Genomic DNA, 18,146 nt, shown 5'->3' on the forward strand with positions numbered 1-18,146 from the left:
TAACATAAAACTCTTACAGTCTAGTAATATTCAATAATTTATCTTCACTTTAAAACAAATTGCAAGTCTCTAGAAAAATATCTCGATTTATGGTGAATATTTGAAAAATATATTTTTATTCCCTCCGCGCGCCAATTCTCGGCCGAAAATCTCCGAAATGCGTAGGTCACATTCTCCTAATATTTGTGCCTTTTCATATTACGTTTTGTTTAGAGTTTTATATATGAAAATGTGCGCAAAATCATGCACAATATAAGAAAAAATATTGGAAGGTTGTAGCATTTCTCATTTTTGAAATATTTGCATATAAATTACGATAAATAGGAAAAAAACTACGATTGGTCAACTTTGACTCAACCGAAATGGTCGAAAAACGCATTTGTAACATAAAAATCTTACAGTCTAGTAATATTCAATCATTTATCTTCTTTCTTTAAAACAAATTGCCAAGTCTCTAGAACAATATTTCGATTTATGGTGAATTTTTGAAAAAAATTATTTTATTCCGCGCGCCGATTCTCGGCAGCGAATCTCCGAAATGCATAGGTCACATTCTCCTAATATTTTTGCCTTTTCATATTACGCTTTTTTTAGAGTTTTATATATGAAAATGTGCGCAAAAACATGCACAATATAACAAAAAATATTTGAAGGTTGTAGCATTTCTCATTTTATTTTATATTTGCATATAAAAAAATTTTAAACAAAAATTCGACATTTGGTCAACTTTAATTCGTCCAAAATGGTCGAAAAAACGCATTTGTAAGCTAAAACTCTTACATTATCGTAATATTCCATCATTTACCTTCATTTTGAAACAAATTGCAAGTCTCTATAACAATATTTCGATTTATGGTGAATTTTTTAAAAAATTATTTTTTTATGTCCGCGCGCTACGAATTCATGCATCATTTTATGATAATATTTTCTCTGTGTTGCTTTTATCGTTTTACAATGTGTTATATACCAAAATGATCGCAATTTAGTGTACATTACAACGAAAAAAAAGTAACTTATTACCTTTAACCGTTTTGCGCACAGCGCGATTTGAATACAATTATATATGAAATTTCGTTTTTGCGCTATCATATATCGCATTATTTATATATGATAATGATAATTTTTTTCATTTCTGATGGTTGTATACTAAACTTCAAGCAATGACAAAAATAGGAGCCAAAAATTAACTCTTAATCTTGAAAACTAAGCGCGCTGTGATTTTTTGAAAAAAATATTTTTTCCGCTTCCGCGCTCACTCCCAAACCCCTCCGGCATACGGGAGTCATTTTTTTATTTACCGCTCCGGCGTAAGAGGGTTAAGTAAGTCCAAACTGGTGAAATATTTGTTCTGTCCTAACAAGGATAAAATATCGTCAGCACATGGCACTGGGAATCGATTGGGAATCGTTTCCTCATTTAACCCTTAAAACGCCTAAGGGGTATAATGAAAATTGTCTCCCGTATGCCTAGGGGGTCTCGGAGTGAGCACCAAAGCGGAAAATATATTTTTTTTCAAAACATCACAGCATGCCTAGTTTTCAAGATTAAGAGTTCATTTTTGGCACCTTTTTTTATTGCCTTAAGTTTAGTATCCAACCATCAGAAGTGAAAAAAAATACCATTATCATATATAAATAATGCGATATATGATAGCGCAAAAACAAAATTTCATATATAATTGTATTCAAATCACGCTGTGATTTGAATACAATTATATATTTTCGTTGTATTTCACTCTAAATTTCAATCATTTTGGTATATAACACATTGTAAAACGATCAAAGCAACACAGAGAAAATATTATCACAAAATGATGCATGAATTCTTAATGCGCGGATGTAAAAATTTTTTTTTTCAAAAATTCACCATAAATCTAAATATTGTCCTAGAGACTTCCAATTTGTTTCAAAATGAAGATAAATGATTGAATATTACTATACTGTAAGAGTTTTAGCTTACAATTGCAGTTTTGGACCATTTTGGACGAGTTAAATTTGACCGAATGTCAATTTTTTATATATATATTTTTAATATGGAAATATTTCAAAACTGAGAAAAGCTACAACCTTCAATTATTTTTTGTCGTATTTTACATGAAATTGCGCACATTTTCATATATAAGACTCTATGAAATGCCTAACATGAAATGGAGCAAATATTCGGAGAATGCGACGTACGCATTTCGGAGATTTACGGCAGAGAATCCGCGCGCGGAGGGAAGGAAAGTTTTTTTTAAATTCACCATAAATCTAAATACTGTGCTAGAGACTTCAAATTTGTTTCAAAATGAAGATAAATGACTGAATCGTACTAGACTGTAAGTGTTTTAGCTTACAATTGCGTTTTTCGACCATTTTGGTAGAGTCAAATATGACCGAACGTGGTTTTTTTTCTATTTATCGTGATTTATATGCAAATATTTCGAAAATGAGAAAAGCTACAACCTTCAATTATTTTTTTGTTGTATTCTACATGAAATTGCACACATTTTCATATATATAACTTTATGTAACGGCTAATTTAAAATGGTGCAAACATTACGACAATCGCACGTATGATTTTTTTGGAAGAGTTACCGCGCTGACGTAAGGAAAATGTTTTTTTTTTCTCATAAGTTCACCATAAATCGAAATATTGTGCTAGAGACTTCAAATTTGTTGCAAAATGAAGGTAAAATGTAAGAGTTTTAGCTTACAATTGCGTTTTTCGACCATTTCGGTAGTCAAAGTTGACTGAAGGTTGAAATTTTGGCACTTATCATTATTTATATGAAAATATTTCAAAACTGATAAAAGCTACAACCATGGGTTGTTTTTAGTTGTATTGTGCATGAAATTGCACACATTTCCATATATAAAACTTTATGTAACGGCTAATTTAAAATGGTGCAAACATTACGACAATCGCACGTATGATTTTTTTGGAAGAGTTACCTCGCGGACGTAAGGAAAAAGTTTTTTCATAAATTCACCATAAATCTAAATATTGTGCTAGAGACTTCTAATTTGTTGCAAAAGGAAGGTAAATGATTGAATATTACTAATATATAAGAGTTTTAGCTTACAATTGCGTTTTTCAACCATTTCGATAATCAAAGTTGACCGAAGGTTGAAATTTTGGCACATCGTTATTTATATGAAAATATTTCAAAACTGATAAAAGCTACAATCATGAGTATTTTTATGTTGTATTCTACATGAAAATTCACACATTTTCAAATATAATACTCCATGTAATGGCTAATTTAAAATGGTGCAAAAATTATGTCAAAGTTACGAAATAATTTCTGAGATGTGTCACTGATACTTTTTAGTGGGATAAGAAAGAAATTCGCGCTTGCGCGCCTGCGTAACGATTGTAAACAAAACAACACCTTGATCCGTGAACTCCAGCATCCCCCAAGGCGCGTGATTCAAAAGTTTTCGGCTGGTAGGCCTATAAGTGTTTTTCTGTGAATTTAGAAAAAAAACTTTTTATGTCGACGTAAATTACGTCTGGTCGGCACCCAAAAGACAATTAATCTCGACGTAAAATACATCCAATAGGCGTTTAAGGGCTAAGCAATGGAAATCTACGCAGATATGCCAGGTTCGATCTTTTTTCGGTACGACGATTAAGGGGAAATTATAAGGGCTGTTCGATTTCCTAATGACTCCTTCTTCTAACATTTTACCTACTTCATCATTGATCTCATTCTGGAATTTCATAGGGAGTCGGTATGAAGGTACATAGATGACTTTATGCTTGTCTTTTAGCCGTATTTGGTGTTCAATGACATCCGTTTTTCCCAAAGATCCCTTGGTAGTGGAGAAAACATCATGATATTTAGTTAAAAGATCAAAAAATTTCTGCTGAATCTTCTCTTCTTGAATGTCTCTATTGATTTTACTTTTAATAGATTGTAAGAGGGATTCATCCACAACTGACTGAGTGTGATTAATTTCAGCAACGGTAAGAATGCGATACTTATAAACTTCCACATCCACGATGTGTTGATTTTTGTGGATCACTAGATTGGTATTCAAATGGTTGCAGACTTCAATGTTAACTTGTTGCTGTGAATCAACAGTGTATAGTGCTTGTGTTACGGACAGTCCGTTAATTTTCAGTGTCGGAAAGGATTAACATTTCAGATCCCGGCAAAGTCTTCTTTACACGCACTAATATATTCGAAGGTACGTTCGCCTCGAGAGTTTGCGTGCAAGCTGCTATTACGGGTGTGCGAGAATTCTTGGGTCGCTTGAACAATGTCACAATTCATGAGACAAGTGATTGGTTCCTCAACGTACATTACTGTTTGATTGTTTGCCTCTTTTTTGTCCAAAACTGATTTTAAGGTGTTAGAAGATTTATAGAATTTTCCTTTGATATACACTCCGTGTTTGGTAGGGGCTAAGATAATGTTTTGAATGCCATAGACGGGTATCCTATAATTACAGCTGGATACATATCAATGTTTTGTACAACGATAAAGGTATCGGTAAACGTGCGCTTACCCACCTTGTACTGAATATGAGTTACTCCTACTACACTTAATTCATTATTTCCAATACCCAAGAGCCTCACTCCGGACTTCTTAATAGGGAAGTTCGAAAACAACAGGTGATGAGTCCGCAAATCCATGATATTACGTGGACTACCAGAAATAAAAAAACAGTGTGAAGGGTCAGTGCTCTAAATTTACGGCATGCAATGTAGGACGTAATTCATCTTTACTGATGGTAGCATGTATATGGTGGAGGTCTACGGGAACCAGCACTGTTTTTTCTTTGGATTTGGTCGTGTGGTTCATAGGAAAATTCTGGGTCTTGCATAGATCTTGTAGATGATTAAATTTGTTATTTGATTCAAAAGATGTTGATATGAATGAACCAACATCATTCTCTCCCCCACTGGAGTTAATTACATGGTATTTGGTTTGCTTTGCACACTCGAAAAATTTTTACTGACTTGGTTGGAATTTTCGGGTTTGACGGGCCCAGGAAAACAGAAATTTCCTGAAGGCACGATTTTGTTTGTTTGTGATTTTGAACAGCGTTACTGTTTGCCTGTTTCTTCTTATAGTAATGAGGATTCTTCTTATCATTATCATTGGCAACAGTTTTTGGGGTTTTAGCATTATGTTGCTGTGGGTTATAAGAGAAGCAACGATTGTAAGAATGACTGGAGCTGTTATGAATTGAACAATAATGCATTCGGCAGTCTGCAAGCAAATGCCCTGCGCGCTTACAATTAAAACAAGTTACCCCTGCTGCGTTATTATTGACAATATTTACTTGCTGTGGTTTACTTTCATTCTTTGCAAAAACTTGAGTAAGCAAGGGGTCCAGATCTGTGCACTTAGACATATGTTTCTTAATTTGTTTATATACGTCTAGCTCCATACTGTCGGGCGATAGTTTCTTATCAAAACAGCGTACCAAGGCTTCTGGCAACATAACAGTCAAGCAAGTTAAATATGTGAGTCTAATAAAATCTTTCACAGCCATGTTCCTTCCCGTAACCCAAGTGGAAGTAAGCAAACTATCCTGATATTCATTCAGCCGGTCAGCAAATAGTGCCGCCCTCTCTACAACGTTAAGCCGAGTCATAGAGGCCAGATTAAGGATGTTCCTCAAAGCTAAAACTACGTCCAAGGCTTCTTCACCGCCATATATGGCACGTAATCTAATTTTAAATTCATCCCATGTATCCACCTCTTGGAAAGAGACTCCCCTCAGGTACCAACCTGCATCTCCTTTAGCAAAGTCAATGAAACTTTTAGCTTCTTGTAATTGTATGGATGGGTCAGTGATGCATTTTGCTTTTAAATGAGCATCTACTGACGAGATCCAAGATTCGACACTTTGAGGCGGCAAGAACCCGTTGACCCGGCCTTGAAAGGAGCAATTGCAGACCTTGCGCTGACCAAAGTAACAACTGGGTTGGGAGACTGGGTTACTGGGTGCGGTGGTGGCCATCGTGACTTTTGTTTTTTTCTTATCACTATGATTCCTAGCGATCCTATCGAATTATCTATATGAATACACTCTTGCACTGCGTAAACGCATATACAATATGAGATAAGAAAAAATGTGTTACGGATAATAACAGAGTGCCCCAAAATGATAAGATTAAAAACAGATATGATAAGGATATTTCTGGAGAACTTCTGGAAGAAAAAAAAATTAGCAACAAAGATAAAAAAAGGCCTGCTGGGCAAGAATCCAAGTTGAAGATAGATTCCTGCAAGAAAGGAAGATTAAGAATAACGTATAACTCACCCCTAGGAATAATGGACGATCGATCTTGTGTAAGGATAACACTCAAAGTCACACACCAGAATGAATAAAGAATTGTACTTAGCTTTGGTATATAAGAGGAAGATCTTGTTGTTTATGTGACGTCACGGCCTTGGTTTTCGATGATGCTTTTCCGCAGTGACCCGTATTCTCAGTGCGCGTATTGCTCGTGAGATGTTTGTTTGTTGAATGATTCGTTTCCCGTTGCCTTATTCATGGTGATCCGATGCTGCAGACACTTCCGGTTTGTTTCTTGAAGTGCTGGAGATGCTCAGTAATGACGATACACCCTCTCTAATGATTAATAATGAGAGACGTTTCTTATGTTGCCATAAGAGATTTGAAGTTGCTTGAAGATTCTCTTGCCTTCGTTGTCTTCTGATATGTTACATTTTGTCAGTCATCGGATGATGTGGTTTAGTCTGTTTCCGGGCAGCCAGCTATGTTGTCTTCCGTTGTCGTCTACCCGGTAAGCTGCCACCAAAATGTTTGTGCTACGGCATGTATAACGAGGCTGCACTGTGAGGTTATTTAGACCTGCGATGTTATACGTAAGTATCGTGTGGTATACTTCCCATCCTCATCTGCAATTGCGACGATAATTTCTAAGTCAGAATCTCTTTAGTATATAGGCGGAGATGTTTTCAAACTCATGGTGATAACTTAACAACGGTATATTTGCAAAACTACATCTCTTGAGTAGAAGGCAAGAAGGTAGTTAGGAGAACCTGATTCTAGGAGGGAAAGTAAAGTTCTAAGTTACAAATGCATTTACAAGAGTATAGGAGAGCACAGCTTAGCTCAGCATACATAACATACAGACAGATGAACATGTGAGATGAAGTCACATAGACGTCTGGGCTATAGGTCAATAGGTTCTCAGGCGAAGCACTGTGACCTCTTTGACACAAGCATGGATTTGATTATCACAGACAAATGCTAACCAGGGCATTGCTGATTCAATACATCCAGCCTAGCTTGCGTCCTGTTTTATCAACTCTTATCACATTCCTTGTTATCTCAACAGTGACCTCTTAAGTCATTGGAGTATTTATACATATGGAATATGTATTTGAAATGTAATCCTTACACATGTAGTTGGCATGAGGATTGTTTGTTCTTATTTGTAACACTTTACACTTATCTAAGTTAAAAGGCATTTTCCATCTTTTTGACCACACTCCTATTTTCTTTAGATCATTTCTTAAACTTTCAACTGTATTTGGGTCTGCTGCATTTACACTTAGTTTGGCACCATCTGCATATTTGGCTATCCTGCTAGTTAAGCCTACACCAATGCCATTAATGTAAATCAACAACAAGAGAGCCAAGGACAGAACCCTGAGGAACTCCGCTTGTCACATCTGCCCATTCTGATCCTTCACCATTTATTACTAGTACTCTGCTTTCTATAAGTTAGCCAGTATTCGATCCAGTCTATTTCTCCTACAGTTCCTAAACCTCTAACTTATGTCATTAGTTTCTTGTGTGGAACTTTGTCAGAGGCCTTTTGGAAATCTAAGTAGAGTACAGACAGTCCCCAGCTACTGACAGGAAAAGAAAAAGCAGGAAAAAGAAGAGATTGACTACTGAAGGAAATAACAAAGTCAGCAGTGATGTGACTACTGTCTTCCCAGAGTAAATGTATGCTCGTAGTGTAGTGGTGTGCAATAAGACACAAAATTTTTGCTTATTTTACATATTTTTATCCTTACCTTTAATTCCTTATGCTGATGAATATCATGGCAATAGAGGGTTAGTAACCTTGACCAAATTTTGAAAATGTGTATTGTCCTGATGGTCCTGTTTTGTAAGACTAAAAATATTTTTATTTCATTACTTGCATCTCATGATATTCATTTTCACAGAATGTCAACACAAACTATGACTCTTGGATGGCAAGAGCACTTGAACTGGAGGAAAAAGAATGGTACAGATCTGAACCTCCTCAGCAAGACTCAGATTCTCACTATAAAACAGAATTGCCACAACTTATACATGATATGGTTAAACAGAATCTGGATGTAGCAGCAACAATCAGGTGAGAACTGCAGTGCTGTAGAGTGGTGCTCATATTTTGTTTACTACAGTAACTTACAGTATAAATAAAAGTTTAGTGGATGCAATGAATGTATGATTATATGAATTGGTTTATGACAGTTAATGAACTAACTAAGGAAAATAGTAACTGCAGCTCTCCCAGATTTTAATTAAAATTCTTGCTGAAATAAAAGTCTTTGAAATTTTCATTAATTTGGTAACAAGATAGTTAACTGAGGGGATGGGGAGATCCATGCTTTCATGTGATATATGCCATCAGTTTCTCTGGCACATCTTTTCTCCTTTTGAGTTATTTTTCAGGCCTTTTGCGATGGAAAAGACATTGGTCTTTCTCGTTTTGCCTTGGAGGTTCGGAGTTGCGTGTACACTGTACAAATAGAACTTTAGTTAGGTTTTAAGGTTCAGAAACCAATTTACTAGCTTCCCTCCTTCTGTTGAAAAGAGAACACCCTAGACCTCTCTTGTTTTTTTGCTGTACGTATAGTATTATTCAAGTTGTTGTTTAAACTTTTACAGCTATTTTTGGACAAGTTTGCATCCAACCTAAGGTTTATGGTTGGGCTTACATCACCAAAACGATGCTTTGGACTCAGTCTCTTTCCCTCCTTCATTCCTTTATAATTGTTTACAGAACCATTCTGTGTTTTTGTTGATTTGATGGATGTAGGAACCTGTCCAGTGACTTAGTTCTGTGTCATCTTCATACACTCTCCTTTAAAAGCAGGGTTGACTATACAGCTACCTATTTATCTGATTATGCATTCTTTAATTGAAAAAGAAAGGATTTCTCTGAACCCTCCTAAGGCTGTGGTTTGTAAGGGAACTAAAATCTAGTACAGGGATGCCAGGCTGTATTAGAGGTTGAGGATTCCACCTTTCCCTGCTCATACACTTGAGCTGGGAAGCTGGCTTATCAAGATAGTGATGGACTGCCCCTCCAGTCTTTCATCTTTGGCACAGACTGTTTGGGAATTGGCAGACGTTCATAACGTCATGTTGTGATTAATTCAGAGCAGTGCCAGTCATGTTTTGTGAGAAACTGCTCACCTTAGGGGGCCGGCCGGAACCCCTATATATGGAGGTATAGGGCGAAAAATGCAAAGTCATGAAAAAATTCATGGAGCTTCATATGGCAATTGAGAATACGTATACGAAATATTTCGTCAAAATTCCTCTTACTTTCGTAGTTACAGGGTAATTAGTTAACGCAACTCAATAAGCCTAAAACATTGATCCGTACAAGAAAATGCAATATTTCCTCTATTATCGTAAATTTTGATAATTATTGTCAAAGAAATTGGGAGAAATGGCATCTGTAGACATTCCCCGAGTCGAGAAGGAGACTTCAGGCTCAGCTACCCAAGTCCAGTCCTGATTTAGTGCGATCACAGACTTCGAGTAGTCTACACGTTCCATTTCACCTCTCACATACGCCAGCTTTTACGTATGTTTATGTATGTTTCGGCAAGAATTTCATCATGCCAATGAGGAAAAGACAAGGAAAACATCTGGCTAACATACAGACGAAGAAAATTCGCTCAAGTATTATTACAGAATATCATAATATATGCGTAGTTAGTGAAGAGAGAGGGGAGGGTTGCTTAGTAACGCCCCCGTCTTGCTTGACAGCACACGTCACACTGTGCCCAAGGCTACATCTTTGAGCAAAGAGATCTTCATTTATGATAAATAAACAAAGTTTTGGTTTTTTTAAAACCCAAAATGGAATCATGAAATTCATAATAATCATGATTATTAAATTGTCTTTGTAAAAAAACGAGTACGCCTTCGAGTTTCACCTCTTGACATTCTCTTGCATTTACGTTTGTTTATCTTTGTTTTGGGCAAGAATTTCATCATGCCAAAGAGGAAAATACAAGGAATACATCTCGCTAACATACAGAAGAAGAAAATTCGCTGTAATAAGAGGAGTTAGTGAAGGGGAGAGAGAGAATTGCGTAGGAAGGAGTGCCCCATCTTGCCTCAAGCAGTGCCCCAGGCTGTGATATATGAGCAAAGGGATCATCATTTATGATTAAATTATGATAAATAAAATAGTTTTGGTTTATTAATACACAAAAAAGAAATATACATTCATAATAATCATTATTTATTAACATTGTCTTTATAGAAATACGAAGGAAAACTTTGAACGCCCATATCTCAAAAGTATACTTATTGACTTTCAAAATCTATCTTCTCACTTAGTTTTAAAGCTATAACATTGGAATTTGGTATAATAAACTCAGAAAGCATTATAGAACAATCAAATAGAGCCCTTTTTCCAATTTTGTTTCGGATTTTTTTTATACATTTTTTTTCTCCTGATTTATAGGGTTTATTTTTTACCATATTGAAAAATTCATATCTTGCAAAAAAATAACTTTTTGTAGAAAAAAAAAAACAAAAAAAAACTCTCCTTTCGATTGGAGGCGTCTACATCAGGTCTTATATATGGTAGTAATCCCAGGTCAATATTAAATATCAAGGGAGAGATAGGAAAAATTTTTGAAAAATGGTTTTTTATTTTTTCGGGATAAATCGCCCTGGCTCACAAAACCGAAGGTCAGAGGCGAAAATCATATGCGGTTTGGAGATGTCCCAAGTCACCTTATTAAGTGGTATGAATATCAAAGTCCTGTCCTTAAAAAAGGGCATAAGCCGGCCGGCCCCCTTAAGGGGGCCCAGCCGGCTAGTACCATTTTTTAAGGACAGGACTTTGACATTCATACCACTTAATAAGATGACTTGGGACATCTCCAAACCGCATATGATTTTTGTCTCTGACCTTCGGTTTTGTGACGCCAGTGCGATTTATCCTGAAAATAACCGTTTTTCAAATTCTATCTCCTCCCTTTATACTTAAGAACTGGGATTACTACCTCTAATCAAATGAAGTTTTTAATATGTAACTGACCTGACGTCACGACAGATTTTCAAAACTCACGGCAATCGCCGACAGTTGGTCAGGTGATCTTTACCTGTACGCCCTCTAGATAGTTACCTGGAAACCACAGATTTCTCTGTCGCCCGAGCCGGTAACATTACTGTTGTTGCCTCTTCGATAGGATTTTCGCTGCTCGCTAGAGTATTTCATCTTTTGGTGAAGTATTGTTTTGGCTTTCGCGGTTATTGACTTGGATTGAATTAGTGTGGCGGGATCACAAGCTAGAAAAAAACAAGTTGCAAAACCCTCCCCACATTAACCTAATCACTCCTGCTACCCAACCCACTCCAATCACACTTTCTTCATTACACAACAAAATACATGCAGGACAATTTACCTATAGCTATAAAAAACAAAACTAAAACAAAAACAACACAAAACACACGTACTTACCAACTCTCCAGTTACTCCGGGGCTATCCTGCTGTCCTGGTGTCGGTCAGGACACAACAACAACACCAACAACAACAACCAAGAACCACAACTACACAACAACAACCAAGGGAACACAACACAAAAACAACTAAAAACACAACAACAACCAAAGAACACAACCACCACACAACACAGCAACCAACCAAGAAACACAACCTCACATATCACAACAAAACACAACAGAAGACCACTGCACAACAACAAAAATCACAACAGCACAGGCACAACAACTCTAAGCAAAACACTAAGTTTAACAATAATCAACAAAATACAAAAACACACACTCAGCTGACTATCAATGCCTTCAAAGAACTGCTTCCCACACTACTCAACTGTCACCAGTTTCGACCAAAGACTTGACTCAAAAAAACTCACTCAAACACGACTCCAACAGCAAACAGCCCAGAACCTACCAACAACCAATTCAGTCTTAAACCATCCGTAGAACAGCAATTACACCCTCTCTCTCTCTCTCTCTCTCTCTCTCTCTCTCACACAGATGTTGTCAAATGGAACTTCATAACTCCTCCATATTAGGATCTTGTTTTGGTTACTCAATTAACGATGTCAGACTCTGGAGTTGTTTATCGAGTCTGCAGTAAGGGTGGTGCAGAGTTAGACTTCCAAAAGCTTCTCTTGATCCCCACACGCTTTGTGTGAATTGTAGAGGTCGTATTTGCACGATTGAGGATAGATGTGAGGAGTGCATGATTTTGAATGATAAAGAAATGGAAGGAGTTGGACAGGTATGTCCGTAAAACTTGAAAGAGATAGGGTTAGAAGAACCAAGAGTTCCTTTCCCATTCATCTATTAGTCAGGCAGTAGTATTGCAACCCCATAGTTCCTTCTCCTGTTCCTTCTGAATGTCCCTTAGTAGAGGTAGCAGCTCCCGAACCTGTCATCGAGTCAGGGGCGAAAGACTCGGGTATTGCAGGTATTCAAGCTGTTCTTGAGAAAATGGGGCAGCAAATTGCCTCTCTAACTGAGCAAGGCAATCGTACCTGGACAATTGTAAGTGCTTTGAGTGCGGGTACAAAAGTCAGTGTTAGTGACAAAACAAGTGTCAGTGTAGTGGAGGGTGCGTCCGATCGGTCCTGTCGCGCTCCTAGACCTAGACCTCTTACAAGCTCCCGGACCCATGGGAGACGTAAAGTCGAAAGTCGAAGGGAGGCGAGAGGCTCTGGTATCTGGTCGGGCGTGCCCTCGAGCAAACCTGTTGACGCCTCCCAGGTTGCTTCAGACAGCCCTAGAATAGGCGTGTCAAGTGTTTTTGGTTCGTCATCCGACGACGTCTCCCCTCGTCGAGGTTGGCGGAGCTCCACGTCTTCTCGTCCTCTCAAGAGAAAGTTACCTCGAGGTGATGCGGTCGGTTCTGATGAGCAACTTCCGGGCTGCAGTCACTGGAGTTCTCCGGAGAGGTTTTCATCATCGGAAGCTTCCCCAGCTAAACAGCAAGGTAGTAAGGACTCCTGCCTCTCCTGCTGCTCGCGCTCCCAAGCTTGGTAGCTTAGATTACAGCTTAGCAGCTCCATTGCTGCACGCAATGGAGCCTGGGAGGAATCGCCAAACGACTTTCCTGCAAAGCGTCCACAAGAATCCTTAGCTGATTTTGCTCCGCAGGTTAGAGATCGTGCGGACGAATCGGAAGCAACATCTTCGTCCTCTACCAAGGATATGCTGCAAGGAATGCAGCGGCAGCTGTCAGCACTGATGGGAAGGCTGCAAGAACCGAAGCGTCAGCATGATGCTCCAGGACATATGGAGACTTCGCTGAGCGTCAGCAGCAAGAAGCGTGTGGACAAGCGTGACGCTCGCAAAGTACACAAACATGACGTACAGGCGCGTCACTCTCCCAAACATGACGTCAGTGCGTGTGCAAGAAATGAACGTGACGCTGACGCTCGTAAGCGTGACGTTCCAGTTGATGATAGTTCTAAGGAACTCATCGGTACCAGCAACACCCCAGCTATTGCGACTGCTACATCATCCGACATGGAGCAAGACAAGGATAAACCATCGGAAATGTTAGAAGTAGTTTCTGAGGAGGAGACGAAAGAACCTTATGCTTCTTTTTCAAGAACTTTTCGAAACAGACTTTAAGCCCGCAGCCCCTCGTTCTCCCCGTCCCAGTTCCTTTGTGGGAGAACTCAGAATAAGTCTTCTTTTACGAAGATGGTCCTTTCCATTTCCACCAAGAAAGCTCTCGTGAAGATGGACGAGTGGATGAAGGATAAAAAGGAACGAGGTAAGACTGCATTCAGTTTTCCCCCTGCAAGATTGGCATCGAAGTCTAGTGTTTGGTATGAGACTGGAGAATTCCTGGGCCTGGGAGTACCTGCCTCCTCTCAGGCAGATTTCTCCAGTATCGTCGATGCCAATCGTAGACATGCCATGTCTTCGGCGAAGATTCAGTGGACAATGCATGAGTCAGATCATTTGCTGAAGGGCGTGTCGGGTTTTTGAGGTTGTCCTGAACTTTCTGACGGTCTTGAGCGCCCTCACAAGAAAGTGGAAGCAAAGGACTCCCCGGACGTGGCAGGTCTCTTAAGCGTTATGTCTTGTATGGATAAGGCGTTACAAGATGGGACAAATGAAGTAGCAGCTATTTTCACGGCGGGTATTGTGAAGAAAAGGTCCATCCTCTGCTCCTTTATGGCAAAAGGGGTCACGCAAGTGCAAAGAGCAGAGCTTTTGTTTGCCCCTTTTTCTAAATTCCTATTCCCTCAAGATATTATAAGGGATATCGCCACCTCTCTTACACAGAAGACCACACAAGACCTGATCTCTAAGGCAGCCAGCGGGGTTTTGCCTTCCTCGTTTGTGGCCAAGAGAGCGAAAGAGGAGAAACAGCCTCAACAGTTATTTCGTGGTAAAACAGTCCCCAAGGACGTCAGGAACTGCTATAAGTCCTCCAGAAGAGGCAGCAAGCCTCCTTCCAAGAGGAGGCCATGAAGTGAAAGTCCTCCAGACAGAGATAGGAACCAGGCTGTCCATGTTTTGGGAAGCTTGGAGAGACAGGGGGGCAGACAACTGGACCCTCGAAATCCTGAGGGAGGGCTACAAATCCCGTTTCACCAAAACCTCCACAGTATTGGATCCCCTCAACTTGACGGCGAATTACAGACGTCAGCAAGAAGCTTGCGTTGAAGGAGCAAGTAGTGCTTATGCTCTTAAAAAAGGCGATAGAACATGTATCACTGCAAGAGAACCCGGGGTTCTACAATCAGCTGTTCTTAATACCCAAGAGCTTGGGAGGATGGAGACCCGTCCTGGACGTCAGTGCCCTGAACGCCTTCGTCGTAAAGACGAAATTCACGATGGAGACAATACAATCAGTGCTGTTGGCGTTAAGACCAGGAGATTGGATGGTCTCATTAGACCTACAGGACACTTACTTTCACGTCCCCATCCACCCGAGCTCTCGGAAATACCTCAGGTTCATGTTTGAAGGAAAAGTATTCCAATTCAGAGCGCTGTGCTTCGGGCTCAGCACAGCACCTCAAATCTTTACAGCAATTATGGCGAATGTAGCCAAATGGCTGCACGAAGGAGGAATCCGAATCTCGCTTTATCTAGACGATTGGCTTCTCAGAGCCAGATCCAGGAAGCAGTGTCTGGAGGACCTGGAAATAACCGTAAACCTAGATGAGGAGCTAGGATTAGTGGTAAACATGAAGTCTCATCTGGAACCTTCTCAATCGATCATCTATTTGGGAGTTCTGATGAACTCTCGGGATTTTCGGGCTTCTCCCTCCCAGGAGAGACAAGACCGATGCCTGGCTCGGGTGCAGGAATTCCTGGGGAGACAACAATGTTCAGCGAGGGAATGGATGAGTCTGCTGGGGACCATTTCCTCGATCGAGCAGTTCGTCTCCCTGGAAAGACTGCACCTCAGACCTCTGCAATTTTACCTCAACAGGAATTGGAAGAGGAAGGAACAACAACTTTCAGACATCTTCCCGATTTCAGCAGAGGTGAAAAACGACTTGAAGTGGTGGCTGAATCCAGCGAGGCTGGAAGAGGGAGTCTCACTTCAACACGTGAACTCACAGCTAGTATTATTCTCAGACGAATCCGACCTAGGCTGGGGAGCAACACTAGGGAACAGAGAGATTTCGGGGTGATGGAACGAGACCGAGAAATCGTGGCACATCAACAAAAAAGAGCTGATGGCAGCCTTTCTAGCTCTGCAAGCATTCGAAGAGTGGGTGTCGGACAAGGTAGTGGAGTTGAGCATGGACATCGTGACTGCTCTAGCATATGTCAAAAAACAGGGAGGCACCCACTCCTTTTCCCTGAACAAAACAGCCAGGAATCTCTTGTTATGGGCAAAAGACAGAAATGTTGTTCTACAAACAAGATTTGTGCATGGAGAGCTGAATGTGAGAGCGGACCTGTTAAGTCGAAAGAACCAAGTCCTTCCGACGGAGTGGACTCTCAAGATGGAGGTATGCAAAAGTCTATGGGGGTTATGGGGTCAGCCCTCCATAGACTTGTTTGCGACAAGCAAGACGAAAAGAATGCAGACGTTCTGCTCTCCGGTTCCAGACCCCCAAGCCTTAGCAGTGGATGCATTCCTCATGGACTGGAAAGGGCTGGATCTGTACTCCTTCCCACCTTTCAAGATTCTGCACAAGGTGGTGAAGAAATTCTCACAGTCCGAAGGAGCCAGAATAACGGGCAGACGCGAGACTGGTTCACAGAGGTGATAGATTGGCTAGTGGACGTTCCAAGAACCCTTCCATTACATCCAGATCTGCTCAAACAGCCCCACTTCGAACGGTATCACAGGAATACCCTCGCTCTGCATCTAACTGCCTTTCGACTGTTGAAAAACTCCTCAGAGCTAGAGGCTTTTCGCAAGAGGCAGCAAAAGCTATCGCCAGAGCGAGGAGGACGTCGACCATCAACGTCTACCAGTCGAAGTGGGAGGTGTTTAGAAACTGGTGCAAAGAGAAGAAGGTGTCCTCGTCCAGCACTTCTGTGAGCCAGATCGCAGACTTCCTTCTTCATCTGAAGCTTAAAGTAGGTCTAGCCACGACTACTATTAAGGGGGTATAGAAGCATGCTGGCTTCAGTCTCTAGACATAGGGGACCTGGACTTATTGTCTAGAGATGAGGCACCTTCATGATCTAATTAGATCTTTTGACACTTCGAAGCAAAAGAGAGAGCAGGTGCCAGGATGGAACCTGGATGTTGTGTTAAAGTTTTTGATGTCGAGGAAGTTTGAACCCATCCAGGAAAGCTCTTTCAGGGACTTAACCAGGAAGACACTTTTTCTGGTTGCTCTCGCTACTGCAAGGAGGGTAAGCGAGATTCACGCGATGGACAAAAAGGTGGGAATTAGTAAATCCAAAGCGGTTTGTTCTACCACCTTAGGATTCTTAGCCAAGAACGAGACGCCCGCCAACCCTTGGCCTAGATCTTTTACTATACCTAGCCTTAGAGACTTTGCAGGCCAGGAACAAGAAAGGACTCTTTGTCCGGTGAGAGCCCTGCAAGTTTATTTGCAAAGATGCAAAGAGGTCAGGGGGACTTTTGACAATTTATGGTGCTCCGTCAAGGACCCCAAGAGACCCATGTCAAAGAACGCTATGGCCTTCTTTATTAAAAGCGTGATAAAGGAGGCTCACATTAAGTGCAACGAAGGTTTATACAAGGCACTAAAGGTAAAAGCTCATGAAGTGCGAGCAGTCTCGACATCAATGGCCTTTAGGAAGAACCAGTTCGACATCAATGGCCTTTAGGGAGAACCAGTCCCTAAAAGCCATCTTTGAAGCAATGTACTGTAGAAGCAACTCCATCTTTTCTTCATTCTATCTTAAACGGATAGAAACAGTCTATGAAGATTGCAGAACCCTTGGACCGTTCGTAGCCACTGGCTCAGTGATAGGTGAAGGAGTTGATGCCTCTAATCCTACATGCTAGGCCCTTGATGTTTTTTATGGTTGTCTGTTGAAGGCTAGGGGAGACCTTCAACAGTCTAGTGTATATGTGTTTTTTACTTTCTTGTATGGGAGTATTGAATGGTTAGGTGGTCTATTGCCTGTTTAAGCCCATATCAAGGGCATAGGTGGTTTTGTCGCATAGAGGTCACGTCCCGTCGACAAACCCCTTTGAGCTCTTCAGCTACACAGGTCACATCCCTAAGCTGGAGCTCCTAAGGAGAGCAGACGAAAAGAGGCAGTACTTTTGAAGTCAGCTCCCTTAGCAGGTAAGAGTCAAGAGTTACCTTACATGTAGTTGTTTAACAACGATGTTGCTGTCTCTGACCCTCCTCCAAAGGTGTCAATCAGCTATGTATATAACTGCCAGGTCAGTTACATATTTAAAAATTACATTTTTATTATAAGATAAATTCTTAAATATACTTACCTGCAGTTATATACAATCAGAAACCCACCCACCTCCCCTCAGGAGA

General features: G+C 40.2%; 1 protein-coding gene across 1 annotated transcript in view; it reads left to right on the forward strand.

Annotated features, from left to right (window-relative positions):
• LOC135197799 (exocyst complex component 3-like) overlaps positions 1-18,146 on the forward strand; it is a 161,024-nt gene that overhangs the window by 21,547 nt on the left and 121,331 nt on the right. The window contains exon 6 of the mRNA XM_064224928.1: positions 8,150-8,322. Within this exon, the coding sequence (XP_064080998.1) occupies positions 8,150-8,322 (173 nt within the window). The remainder of the gene's footprint in view (positions 1-8,149; positions 8,323-18,146) is intronic.

This window comes from Macrobrachium nipponense, chromosome 23, assembly GCF_015104395.2.
Source record: "Macrobrachium nipponense isolate FS-2020 chromosome 23, ASM1510439v2, whole genome shotgun sequence".
Lineage (NCBI taxonomy): Eukaryota > Metazoa > Arthropoda > Malacostraca > Decapoda > Palaemonidae > Macrobrachium > Macrobrachium nipponense.